Source organism: Anolis sagrei, chromosome 3 (genome assembly GCF_037176765.1).
Source record: "Anolis sagrei isolate rAnoSag1 chromosome 3, rAnoSag1.mat, whole genome shotgun sequence".
NCBI classification, from domain to species: domain Eukaryota; kingdom Metazoa; phylum Chordata; class Lepidosauria; order Squamata; family Dactyloidae; genus Anolis; species Anolis sagrei.
The window spans coordinates 212546586-212562115 of record NC_090023.1 but is presented as its reverse complement, the minus strand read 5'-3'; the positions used below and the strand labels follow the sequence as shown (position 1 = coordinate 212562115).

The following is a 15530-nucleotide window of genomic DNA, read 5'->3' as shown; positions in this document are numbered from 1 at the left end:
CTATTCTACTTTGGTCAGATTTCACTTAGAGTCACCTCTGGGTGCCTCAGGATAGCAATAAACATGAGGTTTGTTGAATTGGATAATGGATGCTGACAAGCTAAAATGTGCCTGGTGTATAGCAACAAAAATAGCAGACTAAGTCCTATGGAGCTGAATATGTTTAGCCCAGAGAACAGATATCTGTTGTTGTTATTTGCCATCAAGTCACCACTGATTTATGGTGACGCTTCAACAAAATCCCTGCTCAATATTTACAAACTCAAGTTTGTGAATTCCCTGATTAAATGAATTCACCTGTAGTATGGTCTTCCTCTTTTCCTACTGCCCCCCAATGTTACCAAGCATTATTGTCTTTTCCAGTGAATCATATAGTCTTATGTAACTAAAGTAAGATAGGTTCATTTTAGTCATCATTACTTCTCGTGAGAGTCCAGACTACATTGACTGTAATAGGTTTTTTTCAGCAGGCCATGGTATCTGTAACTTTTCTTCAGCACTATATTTCAAATAAATTGATTTTCTTCCTATAACTCTAGCATAAAATCTATTTTTAAGCTTTGGATAGCATAAGAAAGGGTTAATATCACTGCGGTGTTTGTTTGGCTGTCTGTGCCCCTGTTCAGAAAATTTCATCTCACTTCCTGTTCCCGCGAGAATGGGATTGTGGAAAATTTGGCTTGTTGTGGAAACAAGGATTGGAGATAAAGCTTCAGTGGAGATACTTTTTCCCCATGATAACTCTTTCAGGAGTGAATTTCCCTTCCTAGGGGTAATTTTCCCCCACTCCCTGTTGTTCCACCCCTGTTTGTAACTACAAGTTGTTTGTAAGTTGGATGTTTGTAACTTGGGGTCTTCCTGTACATGATTCTGATTTTGGTATTAAATGATATATCATCATGTCCTGTGGAGTTGAATATGTTTAGCCCAGAGAACGATTGTCTGTTATTGTTATTTGCCATCATGTCATCATTGACTTATGGTGACCCTACAACAGACTCTAAAGACCTCATCACATTGATGAGGTCCTCCAAATTGGTTTGCCAGCCTCCCTGGTAAATCAAGGAGTAGTGGGGCAATCATGACACCCTGCGTTCTGACTCGCCAGCAGCCAAACACTTCCCATCACATGTGGGGAATCATCAGTGCACGGCTTCCACTCATGGTAACCCCATTGTTCCAAATGAAACACAAGGTGGCTCCAGGTTTGGTAGTGCAGTATCCTAGGACGCTTCTGCCCAGTTGAGCCACAGCACCCCTGTTGTTTCTGCTGTTTCCTGCAAGTGATATGGTGCCATCTGCATATCTTAAATAGTTCATATCCCTTAACAAAATTTTCAGATAAATCTAATCCTTCTTTTAATGTATATTTTCACAAAATTTTCATATAAATCTAATCCTTCTTTTAATGTATGTTTTGCATGTAAATTAAACACATAGGTAGATGAAAGATGAAAATGGGAAACCAGTTTGTTTCTCCACATTGTGTTCTGATATTGGGATTCTTGTCCAAAGTACTGTATATGTTATGCGTCAAGACAATCAGTTGTTCTCTTTTTACAAGAAAAATTAATTTCTTATAATATACATAGTCAAATGCTTTGTTGTGATCAATAAAGCACAGGCTGATATTCTTCTGAAATTCTTTGGTGCATTCCATTATCTGACATATTTGTGATATGATCATTAGTACTTATTACTTTTCTAAACCCAGTTTGGACATGGGTGATAGTATTAACTGTCTTCAGATATCTGAAGGACTGCCATATATATGATGGGAATACATTGTTTTCTGTTTCTTCAGACAGTAGAGTATGAACCAATTTAAAATCAATGACCCTTTGAATTTTGATGGGATGGCCATCACTCCTCTGCTCCTCCTATCATTCCAGGAATGGCAGCTGTCTTTTAAAAAGTGCTGATATCCTCCAGAGATATATGCACAACACTTTTCTGCAACCTCCCTGCCAAGGAAGGAGTAGGAAAAGAAAACAATGGTGGCAGTGACAGTTCTATCAGGCCCTGCTTTCATGCTGCCAGGAGAGAAGGGGGCAGTTATTGTTTTTAAAGTCTTCTAGAGACATGTAACTGTGGGGAAAAATGGACTGTGATACAAGCCAGAGTGAGTAAGAGTCATACTTTGCATTAACAAAGGGAGGGGAACATGTACTATTCATATTAGGGTTGATACAGGGAAAAAATGTAAAAAATTAGATATTTTATTCAGCCATGGCAATGCTTTATTATGAAAAATCATTTGGAGGTGGATAAAAAAAACACTCAAAACTAAAAATCTAGTCTAAAGTGTACAAATTCCTAAGATACCCTGTAAACCCCAGTCTCTGAGTGAAGCCTAATTAAATGCTCTATCCCTTTCCTTGGCTTACCTATAGTTAATAGAATTGTAATAGAGCTTTCTACCACAGAATTCATAGTACCTCATCAAACTAAAATTCCCAGGGCTTTATAGGATGGAGATGAGACTATGGAAGTGATGCTAGATTGCTATATCTGCTTACAATAGATAGAGATTTAAGTCAGGAACAGAAGGCCAACCAATATTTGTTGTGTATCCTTTACTGGAATTCAGTGTATTTAGAGCAATATCAGGATCTGATAGATTGCTCCAAAGACTTAGGCCCCATCTACTTTGCCATATAATGTAGTTTGAAATTGCAGTATATGGTCAGTGTAGACTCATATAATGCTGCTTACAAAATACTGGACTTGGTTGAGTGTGGAAGGCATGAACCATTAGATCTCTCTCCCTTTTCATCCCTCCTCCCTTCGTTTTCCTCTTTTTTTTGGCCATTTTTGTTTAAGTTGTACTATACCACAGCAATCAACATGAATCCAAAATGACAGAAATAGACTATGCTTAATTTACCATCATCCATTAGGAAATGAAATTCATCTTAATTATATCTCACAAACAGGCAAGGTTTCGTTTAATAAAAACAGGATGGAAATTATGTAGAAGTTACCATGTGAGAGGAGGGGTTTCTCATAGGCCATTCCTTTCCCTTCGATATTTCATAAATGAAAACCAGGATATGTGCAGCTAAGTGACAATGGAGTGTGTTCAAGAGGATGAAGGTTATTAAGGAGAAGAGCACATAAGGTAGGAGGAGCAGCAGTAGTTTCTTTTTGCCCAAGCCTACTGGGGAGGGCAATATTCCCCTCTTTCCTTCTCCTGCCCCCTACTGAGTTAACTTTTTGTTGTTTGAACTCATGGCCCTTCCATACAGCCATATAACCTAGAATATCAAGGCAGAAAATCCCACAATATCTGCTTTGAACTGGATTATCTGAGTCTACATTGCCTTATATTCCAGTTCAAAATAGATAATGTGGGATTTTATTCAGCTGTATAGAAGGAGTCTCAGTTTGAAACAGCTGAAGTACCATGAGGATGGAGAAGAGAGGAACTGGGCTATTCAATAAAAGCAGTGGAAAAGCTGGAACAACAATGGGTTGAACTTCCCATGCTAAACTGGAACCGTTGAAGGGCATGCCAATATAAGAGCCGATTCACAGATGTGATCTTGGGCATTTGTAGAAGCAAATGGGGAGCTAAACAGTTCTCACCATGTGATCCATGTGGCATCATCTCTACAATGCTTGAAGTGTAAATCTCTGTTAAACCATGGTAATCCAGAGTGATCTTTGACATGAAGATCTCTCAACATAACTGCCCTGTCAGATAAGTGGTGGGAGATTAATTCCTGCCAACCTGATTTCCTTGGACAAAAACCGAGATTAAATGAAATGTATTAAATGGTGACATGTGACTCAGTAGATATAATACTGAACAAATGTGCAATTCACTAGAAATTACTTCTGAGAAGGGTTATTGGATTTTTATTTTATTTTGTGTTTTGCATTTGGCGATACACACATGCACAAACACAGACATGAAACCCAGCATGGTGTAGCAGTTTGAGCATTGGATAACAACTCTGGTCGCCAGGTTTTGAATCTCTACTGGGCCACGGAAAACTCATCCTCTCAGCCACTGAGAAAGGCAAAGACAAACCAGCTTTGAACAAATCTTGCCATGACAAGTTTGCAGAAATGGCTTGAAGGCACACAACAGTAACAACAATAGACGAATATGCACACACCAGATATATTCCTTTGAAAAAAAAGGAGTATTTTTGCAATTGCTACTGCTGACAAAAGCAGGAGAAAAACTCTGGTCTTTTTGCTCTTGCTTAAGGATCACCTGTCATGGCAGTTGACAATTTTATTTTGACATGCCATGACAACCTTTCTTGTTGAAGTTGACAAAATTTGCAAATATTCATTATATCTCTCACCTATCTTGCCTGAGCCCACAAAGAAGTTAAAAGTGAAATTGCTGTTTCTATTGTAATAGTTTTTCCTGAACTGTGTCACAAAAGATGGTGTTGAAGGAAGAATAGCAGTACTTCTATATTTCTGGGAGACTGGATCTACCATCTCCATATTTTCTAGCTAGAAAACAGGAAGAAATATAGAGCATTCTCTTTCTCTCTTTTTATAAGATCTAGTGTTTTAAGATTGCAGTTTGGGCTTGTCTACTCAGCATGGAAATATATAATTTATACTGGTGATACACTGAACATTTTGGCCACATTGTACATCACAAATGCCTCGGGCAGTCTTGTTATTTGCGAGAACCTTGCATGAAGTCATGGTCCAAAGGGATAGTTTGTCATCTCTCTTTCTTTTTTCATTGCATTTCCAAGTCATCTCCAAGCAGGAGGGCAGAATTATTATTTGATAACTTGAGTGCAGCTATAATATTTTTTGCTAAAGGCCAGGACATTACTCTAGGCTTACACTTTAGCAATGTTGGACATATAATGGGGGAACTTAGGTGAATCCTGATGCTTTTGTAAGCTTTTCAGGTGATAAAGGATGTAACAAATATAACAAACAGTACAAGCCAGTTCAGACATTTTCTAGATATTTCTCCATTAAGTGGAAAATGGAGATCATATCCTAATGGACAGCTACTATGAAGATAATGAAACCCCATTCAGAAATCCTTTTTTTATTACCCCTGCTGAGACATGTATAAAAAAGAAGAGGAACCACTAGCCTTTGGTGTTCAGAGTGCCTGATGCATATCCAGAGAGGCCTCATCCCTGAGTCAGCATGGTTTCCTTGTGAACATTAAGAAGTGTTCCCTTGATATGGAACAGCAGATCAAACACCTGGGAGCTGTGATCAACACCACATTAGAAACAATTTATTTTCCATTAGATCAAAATCATAAGATTGTCATGCTCACCATATAAAGATGAGCAGCATCAAGACTAGTCCCTCTACTGTACCTACAGGGTTTATGATTTTTAATGTAGAGTGTCTCCCCATGGCACACTTCCATGCTAAACCTCTCTAATGCCTTATTCTTCCAACACAATTTCACCATAGTTTCAAGAAATCAGCAATCCATCACTTACATAAGAAAGGTATCAGCTCCCTTAAGTGGTTCACCTCACCAGCAGTGAGCAGGGTGTATGTCATCTGGAGCCCAAGAAGATCCAGATAACCACAGATGTTAGCCTGAGAGAATGGGAAGCCCATTGTGTAACATGAAGGAAGAACAAGATTGCATTTTCTGATGCAGAGTTGCAGAAGCTACTGAGTTCAACAGAGGGAAAATATGCTGCTTCTGGAAATTGAGCTCCTAGCAGTGCATCCTGAAATTGAAGATGGACTGATTTCTCCTGAAGGTGTCCAGACTGGTCACAACCATGCTATAACAACCAGAATTAGACTTGCTTATCTCCCCAACAATTACCAAGCTGTCAAAGTTCATATAGAGACACCAGTTGGAAGGGATGGGTCACACTCTCACCCTTCCCTGGCTGCTGGTACTGCTGTATGCTGCCCCCTATACCAGCACTACTATCCAGACTCAGCTACCACATACTCATAGACTAAGGGAGGGAGAAAGCCAATAATTTAGAGTTTAGAGATAGCTCAGACAAGGGCAATATATCAATGAATCATTCATGTCTGGCAGTAGTATAGTCACACTGGTCAAGGTTTAAAAAAAGTACTGTCATGAGCAATCTGGGGTCTAGTACAGGGGTCAGAATCACAGAAGTCATGAACACCACTCTGAAGGATCAGGGTTATATCTATTGAATAAATCCCACCATGGTCACCAATCTGATGGAATATGATTCCAGCAACTGGCACTACCCAGAGTTGGCTCTCACATGGGCTGTAACCAGCTGTTTCTAATCAGGAATGTTTGTTATGCTACCTGGCAAGAAGCCTCATTAACTGTCTCTGTTCTGTCCTCTTTTCCACTTACCTGGTACATGGACATGGAGACTGTGCCATTTCCTCAGCTCATTCCTCTAACAGGTCAGATGCCAGTGGATCCTAGCTTTATGCCTCCTGAGGCTATTATTCAGCAGGGATAGCTTTAGGGCTCTTCAGATTCTGAGTCGGCATCCTGGCCCAGGACAGCTACTCAGGCTAATGGGGAAGATTTGGAGAGAGACAACCACAGCCATTCTGGTGGCACAAGCCTGGGCCAGAAAGGCTAGTTTCTCTGAAAGTATCCACATGATATTGGGTTGCCTGCCTCTTCCAGTTTGCCAAGATCTCCTTTCACAGGGGCAGACCAAGTATGGCTACACTTCCATGCTGGGTTGTTGAACTGAATATTCTGAGCATTTGTGGCTACCTGGCAAGGTTGTGGCACCATCCTAACCTCCCAGGTGGGCATTTACCAACAGAATATCCAAGTACACCTTCGGAGCATTTTGCAAGTCTGCAGGACATGGATTTTATCTGTTTCTCCTGCTAGAGTCCATATACAATGACATTGACCATAACCTTAGGCCCAATATGATAAATACTGTCAGGAGGTCTGCATCATCAGAGTCAACTCCATGGTTCTCTGATTTGACCCAAAGATGAATTCAGCATTCCATAGAGTTTAGGAAATGGTTTTCTGCTCCTCCTGTCCACATCCATTCAAAGAGCTGGGAAAGACCTGCCACACGCTGGATGTGCACTTGGCAGTCTGCATCTACCTGAAGAGGATGAAAAGCTTCCAGGCCTCAGATACACTTTTAATATCATTTCAGCAGTTACTATAGGAAAAGTATATCCACCACTTTGAACAAGTAGATTGTCCTGAATTATGGGCTGTTATCAGACTGAACATTACCCACCAAAGGGCGTGTTTTCACATTTCACCAGATCTGTAACCATGTCAGCAGTATTTGCCACCCACACCCCTTGGTAGGTTTATAGAGCAGCCAGTTAGTCTCTCTCCACCCTTTCAGGTATTCTAATCTTGATAACTTCAGTGGAAGCCACCTTTGGCAGGAGGATCTTACAACTGGTGGTTGAAATTTAGAACAGTGGTCCACCAATACAGTCATCCTAAATTAGCAAAGCTTTGGCAAGTCCCAACTAGTAGGATTTACTCCCTTCTCAGCCAGAAGAATGTTGGTCTTACCTGTGATCAATTTATTTCAGTCAGTTAAAAGACTAACATCCTCCTACCCCATAGGTGATGGTGTTGTAGTACTGAAAGGTATGTTCTGCCCCCCCTATGGGGGATCTCTAGGTTTGATAAATGGTGTAGTTTATCATTTACTGTTCACTATATTTATAGACTCACCATCAAATGAAGAAATGTTGTTAATAGTTATATTTCCTCTTAATGGGGTATTAAAGATTTGTCCCTTTTACTCTCTTCATTTGGAGTCCCTCTCCCCCTCTTTTTGATTTATACTTACAGACCTCCCAGGGATTTCTCTTTTCATGTAGAAACACCAGTAAGTCTTTCCTTTCCCTGGTTACTAGACATGAATGGGAGGTGCAACCACACATGCAAGTCCCAATTTACAGGATGTTAGTTCCTTATCTGCTGGAAATAAATGCATCACAGTTAAGACCAACTCCCTTTCCCTAAATTGCTGGCTTTCCAAAGCTGAGAAAGTGAAAGACACCGAAGGAATCTTTTTCTGTCTCTGATGATGCAATGAAGCCTAGGGAACTACATGCCATTATTTGCATTCCCCTGGAGATCCACAGTACTCCTCTGACTATGACTTTGACAGACCAGAAGTGAACTTTGGTTACTTTTGACCACGGTTTTAAAGTCATTTAAGGATGTTTGGGACATCCAAAAATCTTGAAATTGCCCAATATGCCCTGAATGATTGTGTTTCCAGTGATTTCCAGTCAAGATGTCTGTGTGGACATTAAGGGCATCCCAAGGGCATGTGGGATGTACAGCCTATGGGCTGTATATTCCCACCTCTGTTCTAAAATATTGGTCTTTTGATTAGTATTGATTTGCTAGATGAGAGCCAGTATAACCAGTCAGAGTACTGAATTAGATAAAACTTCATATTGGCATTCATTCTTCAGTATGGAAATGTAAATTCATTGAATTCATTCATTCATTCATTCATTCATTCATTCTTAGCCCTGGCGTAATCCTGTGCATTATATGTGTGATTCTGGAAGGACACAGAGATATTGCACATGTATATGTATGTTATAGCAGAGTCTGGAGTCGTACCAGATTCATTGTGGGAAGGCTTTACACAGTTTGAATGATCTGCTTTGTCAAAGGCACTGATCAGCAGAGTGGTCTCTATTCTATTGTTTAAGCTCTAATCACATGCACATTGTCTTGTGAGTTCAATGAAACCCAGCAGGGCTTACTCCCAAGTAAACAAGAATAGGTTTACACTGTTAATGAAGTAAGCCCAGATGGAGTTGAAAAGTGTGCAAGGTTAATCCTGGTGAGTATTTTATTTTATTCAGCAAGATATTTTGAACCTGAAATGAAAAAATGCTAGCTATGAGAATACATTAAGCAATTGATTCCCTCTTCTTAGCCTTTCCCCAGCTTCTTTCTTGATCCTATAATACCCTAATGTGAATAGATAAGTGCTGAATTCTCCTTTGGGTGATTTGAAATATGTGTTTATATATTATATGTATGTATAATTTCAGAAAGTAAAAGGAAAACTATTTATTTTTCCCCTCTCTCCCTCTCTCCTTTTTTCAGGTGATTCTCATTCTTACAAAGCTTCATGATTTCAACTTGGGAAGTGTTACTGAAAGCTCACTCTGGAGGTAAGCGGATTATAGACCACATGGTATTTCTTGGGTAGAGGTTAGCTGTGTGTTGCATGAAATGCTGATGTGGGTTTATGGGGATGACAGAAAAAGGAAGAAAAGCTCCAAAGAGGCATCACCTCCTTTGCCAAAATTCAGTCTGAAACAACTTATTGCACGAGGCAAAAGATACGTTGGTAGGTTCTTTCCTCCCATGCACTCTGCAGCTTCCTCTCTCAAAAATGGAGCAAGCTCTGCTGCCTGCACCAGCAGTCAGGAATCTTCAGTACTGTAGATGCACATTGGCATGCAACCAAGGAAGGCATGTGCCTCCACTGACCACTGGGAATATGGTGGGAAAGGATGGGAGGCCAGATAGCCACCGGACCAATGGCATCAGCCTCAATAGCAGCAGATGTGACACAAACTCAGTTGGTCAGGTGGAGGAGGCTAAACTAAGAGATGACGGCTGGATTTTCAGGAAGTCCATTATAATGCAGATTGAACTACATTGTATGGTGATATAATGCAGTTCAATGCAGGTAAACTGCATTATATAAGTCTACACTGACCACATAATGCCATTCAATCTGCATTATAATGGCAGTGTAGATGGGTCCCAAGAGGACTGTGTAGGCTACGGGGGTGACACCATGAGTTTCTACACTGCATGACACCAACCCTAGTGATGCCACTGATTTTATTTATTTATTCATTCATTTAATTCATTAATATCATACCTTTTTCCCAGCACAGAAGCCAAAGCAACTTACAATGAATTATTATTACAGCTCAAAACTATACAGACACCACAGTTATAAGTAAACAAACATGTTTATTAAAAACACAAATTTTAAATCATTTAAAATAAATTCGATAAAAGCACGTTGTGTCTCATTGAAAGACCATTCTACCATAAGAATTAAGATGCATCTATATTGTAGAATTAATGCAGTTTGACACTACTTTAACTGTTATGTCTCAATTCTATGGAACACTGAGAGTTGTAGTTGGGTGAGGCATCGGCATAATTTATCAGAGAAGGCTAAGACCTTGTAAATCTGCAATTCCCATGATTCCATAGTATTGAACCATGGTAGTTAAAGTGCTGTCAAACAGCATCACTTTGCCCATATTGATGTACTCGTAGAGCCAAAGGTTGTTAAATAAAAAGATGTTTTGGCTAACAGAACCACCTATAGGAGGAAATTTCACAACCTGAAAGCAGCAACTTTGAAATCTCTCTTCACCAACAGTGCCTGTAATGATGGTGGAACCAAGTGAAAGCTCTCTTCTAAATACCTTGAAACATGGGCAGGCTAAAAAAAGTAGCTGTAATATTTCCAATAGTCTGGGCATACACTGTATAAAGCTTTAAAGATCACAACCTTTGAGGTAATCTGGGTACCCAGAACGATGGGAATTTCAGCATTCATGAGAAGAGTGATATAACATAACCCCTGTTTCACTTTGTGCATACCAATTTACTTTGTGTAGATGTTGGCAATTAGAGATAATCATCTCTACAGAAAACAAGTGACGAATAAGATACAATATGGGTGATGGTGATACTGAAGAACTGATTTAATACATAATGTGAGATAAAAAAAAAGATTTTGTCCCCATTAAGGCCAAGAACGTAACTTTGTGAGTCCAGGAGAAAGACTGAAAACCTTCTTCAATTTGAACATAGGCTGTAGTTTTCCAACTTCAATTCTAAAGCAGCACTGCATATATATATCCACATTTCCATTTTAAAACCCAGAAAAATTAAGCAGATAGGATTTGAAATGTTAATTAGCCCTAACGGCAGAGGAATGTTGTCCCCTGTTAAAACATCCTTGGTGAATGGGTTAAGTTGCCTCTTGACCTATGTTTGAGCTTCATATGGAACATTAAAACTACACTTCACCTACTGATCCCTCTTTCCCCATATTTCTGTCTTAACTGTTTGGTGGAATCTAACTTTTTGGGAATTCTTTCTGGAATATAACCAAGAGAAAAACAGCTTTGCAAGCAAAAGATGCTAATGTGGTAGGGGTTAATTGTTCCTAAGAGCTCTTGAAACTTTCCGATTTGCATGACACCTCTAAAGCCTAATTGCACTGTACCGTGCTAATCCGCAGAGGTATTAATAACCCTGAGACTAATAGGAGGGAGCATAGTCATTTCCACTTACTGCAGACTTTTCAGAGTATTTAAGCCTGGAAAGAAACTTTTCTCCCCTTATACCTAACATGTGTAAATGACACAGTGATTATAGTGTAGGCATAATTACCATATAGCCTGGCTCTGCATAAATAATATAATGAACCAACAGAATTCCTCTACTAATACCAAGAAATGGCTACAGTCCTTCAGTTGGGTAAAAAAAGGGGTGGAAAGGGTACAGCAGTGTTAAACCCTCAGCTTTTCAGAGACATGGAAAACACTGCATTCAAAATGAGAACTCCCAGCCCCAATTTTTAGTAAGCTTTAGTCTTAAAGGTATACTGAATATGCACATACTAAAAACCACCCCTTTGTGATTTTGAAATTAGCCTTTCTTTGTTCTCTATGACAGAGGTCACTGAGATACAGAGAATTTATGAATTCCTGGCAAAAGACATTTTTACTGAGGTGGAACACACATAAGGTGTGTTCACATTGGCTCAGCTCAAGGTGCATAGTGTCCAAACCCTTCTAAGTCACTTTGGGTCATTAAGCAGAAAGTTTCACAAGCACCTCACTCCATCAGTGGTGTTAAAATCTGAAAAATTGAGGTTAAAACCCATTGTTTCTGCTTATTCTTCAAAAAATTATTCTGTCTATAGCAGAACTATCTTTCCTAAAAGCAGAATGTATTGTTTTAGTATTTCAGAAACAATAAATAGCTCAACAGACCTATACATTGGCTTGTGGATGCCAGGACAGTTTGGCTAAACCAGCCCTTTTAAATTTATGACCAGTGTTACAACTGTCATTTTTAAAATCATATTTCACTCTGATCATATATCATAAGTATACAAAAAGCTTCAGTATTGTCCTTCATAAACGTATCTGAGCAAGTGGATTGCAATTCAAAAGATTATCCTTAAAAAGGTCTGTTGGTTTTAAATGTGTCACAATGTGTCCCCCCCCCCCTTTGAAAAATTCAACAGACCTAAGAGAGTGTGGCTCTCTCTTAGATCAAAAGAGTATAATTGACCATTTCCTGACCTTTTGTGATATTCATAAGCAAGAGGCCTCTGAGAGACTACAGCTGAACCTTGGATATGGTTCTGGTGGCTGCCATTTAAAAGCCTCAGTTCCAGGTGTTAGGAACTACGTCAACATTGGCTAGAATTCTCTTGATCATTTGTTCTACTGCAATTTGGGCTTAATTTGTTTATATCCCAGCTTTGTCCTGGCATAGGAGTACAAAACAGATTAAAGTAAAGAAACCTATAATTAAATTGCTTTCAATTTTTTAAAAAAGTGATCCTAGTGAAATCTAATTTAAAACTTGTTGCAGGAAAAGTAACAAAGCCACAACACACTTCATTCAAAGATACATATGCCACGATCATGTAAAAGCCAAAGTAAAAAGATATTTGCCTGATAGTAAAAAGAGTACTGAGGAAGGGATCAACTAAATCTGCCATAGAAGCAAATTCTACAACCTGAGAGCAGCAATTGAGAAAGCTCTCTCCTATATCCCACTAATGACCTTATCAGAAAGGCCAGGGAAAGCATTCCACTTTGCCTTGCTTCTAGTGACAAAAGAGGGAGCAGTAGGGTGAATATTTTGCTCTATGTGCAGCTCCCTTTTGCAATGCTTTCCCCATCAAATGGGGAAAACATCACCCTCATGGGGAGGACCCATGCTAGCTGTATTGAAGCCAGTACAACACAGGAAGCCTACTGTGTTGGGATGAAAGCAATTGAGGATGCTTTCATCTTGGTTGGGTCTGGGGTCTATGGTAGAAGTCACACAATGTTGTGTGATGTCCAGCAGTGGCCTCCATCCCCCAGATGGGGTGAAAGCGTCCTAGGATGATATTATCATACTGTCTAATGGGGTTGTATATGTACTTGTAGAGAGACTGAGTGTTTTCCCTTAAACCTTGACTCATGTAAGAACATCTTAAAATTTGGGTATGATTTTTCTTAATGCAGAGCTTTATATGTCATGACAGGTACTTTAAATTCTGCCAGGAATTGACTGGTGGCCAGTGAAACAGAAAAGTTATGTTTTTTTTGTAAACAACTTCACATAGTATTCGAGATGCAGCATTTTGGAGCTCCTGCAATCTCCCAATGTACTAGTATCTGAGTATTATAGTAATCCAATTAGGAGATAATCAACACATGTATCACCATAGCTAGATCTGACATACCTAGGAATATATGCAGCTTGTATACTAGTTTTAGCTATGGAAATACACTTATAGCAACCTGGTATCCAGCTCACTGCTGAGTTCAGAAATGCACCCAAACTGTGAATATGAGATTTCAGAGATATTATAGCAAACTGAAACCCTAGTTCTTGATCTGTCTTCAACTGATCAGGAGTGCTTGTATTAAGATTAGGTTCCATTTTGTTTATCTTCACTCAGTCTTTTACTCACACCAGAAACTAATTTAGAACCCAAGCACCTTGACTAGAATTAAATGGCGAAGTAAATAGAGAAAATATATAATGGTGACACTGCATTCCCAAATCTGCCAGCCTAACTACTTTTTTGAATGTTGTACAGAGAGGAAGTGACTTAAATATTATTAACACCAACAAGACTAATACTATTGAAACAGCTGGATTTACCTAAGTGTTGATTCACCATTTTTCCTTCTGATACAAACTGTGTAAGTACACTGGGTGTTCTGTATCCATGAATTCTGCATTCATGATTTCAACCAAGTATGACTCTTTTTTAAAAAAGAAATCCAAAAAGCAAACTTTGCTTTTACCATTTTATATAAGGAGTGCTATTTTACGACACCAATATAGTAATGGAACTCCATGGAAATAAGGCATGGTTAATTGCTTGTACTTCCAAATAATACACCTTTTGTTGCAGGGTTGACTTGTTTCTTATCAATTTGTTTTTAAATTGGTATATGTTGTTCTTCTCCATTGCTGTTGTAATTCACGGTTCTCACACATTGTCAATACAATGCCTCTTATCCTAGGCACCATTGAAACAGCCTAAATTCTGTAGAAGTTTAAACTGGAATATTGCTTTCATGAAGCCCTGGACCTGGGCAGCTTTATGTTATGGTTATGAGTTGGCTTTACCTGCTGTGTCTGTGCCAGTAGCAAAAGTAATGGTGTGGATGCCACACGTGACCAAATTAACAAATTATTTTAGTGTAGCAGAAGACGAATGGCCTAAATATCCTAAAGGCACCAGATCTCATCTGAACTTGGAAACTAAGGAGAATCAGCCCTGGTTAGTGCTTGGATTGGAGACTATAAATGAATACCAGGTACTATCGTATAGACAGTATTTCAGAGGAAGGAACTGGCAAAATCCCGTCTGCATTTTTCTTGCCTAAGAATACCCATGGGGTAGCCATTGATCAACAAGTGACTTGAAGGCACATCCACACACATACACTAAGTAGAAGAAGGTAGGCATGTACGTCCCCCAATTACTGTATTCTTATGGTGTGATTGCATCCTTCTCTGGTATTCAATTATTTGCAAGTCATGTTCTTTTTGGCCATAACATCAATTCTATTAAACAAATCATCTGTACTGAGTACTAGTTCTGGAAAACCTTGCAGAGTTTCTGGCCTGAATCGTTCATTTAGAGCAAATGTTCCCAATCTTAGGGCTCTCAACTCTGGATCTACATATGTCATTGGACTTCAACTTTCTGAAATCCCAGACAGCATGACTAGTAGTCAGGATTTCTGAAAGTGGCAGCCCAACAATATCTGGAGACCCAAAAGCTAGGAACCTCCCATTTAGAAGATGGTGGGATACTATATTAAGTGATTCCAGACCTGACATTACAGTAATTCATTCACATAAATGTTCTGATATAACTTTAGACACAGTAGAGAAACTTCTAAAATTGATAGTTACATAGAAAAAATAGACGAGACTAATTCCAAGAGCAGACTGTATAGGCAGGAAGATCAATAAACATGTATAGACAGTATAAACTGAAATATTTCCACTGCATTTCTGCCGGTTTGTTAACAGTCTATAATTTTTAAAAAAACAATTTACTATCAGACTAGAAGAAAGCAATTAACATGATGCCTAAATGTTCTTATGCACGAGAGTGACTGTTGTCTTGCCCTTTCTGCTTGTAACAAGTCTTCAATATTCCCTAATCTGTGTGCAGAAAAGCTCCCTTTCTTGTTGTAGGTTTCAATTAATATCCTTGGGGATAATCCAAATAAATTTACAAAGGACATAGAATGTTCTGATTTGTGAACTTAATTCTTTTATTTCTAATTGACTT

The 15530-nt window shown here is 39.0% G+C and overlaps 1 protein-coding gene across 1 annotated transcript in view; it reads left to right on the top strand.

Annotated features, from left to right (window-relative positions):
* SORCS3 (sortilin related VPS10 domain containing receptor 3) overlaps nt 1–15530 on the top strand; it is a 580612-nt gene that overhangs the window by 199987 nt on the left and 365095 nt on the right. Inside the window, exon 2 of the mRNA XM_060768351.2 lies at nt 9044–9111. Coding sequence (XP_060624334.2) covers nt 9044–9111 — 68 coding nt within the window. The remainder of the gene's footprint in view (nt 1–9043; nt 9112–15530) is intronic.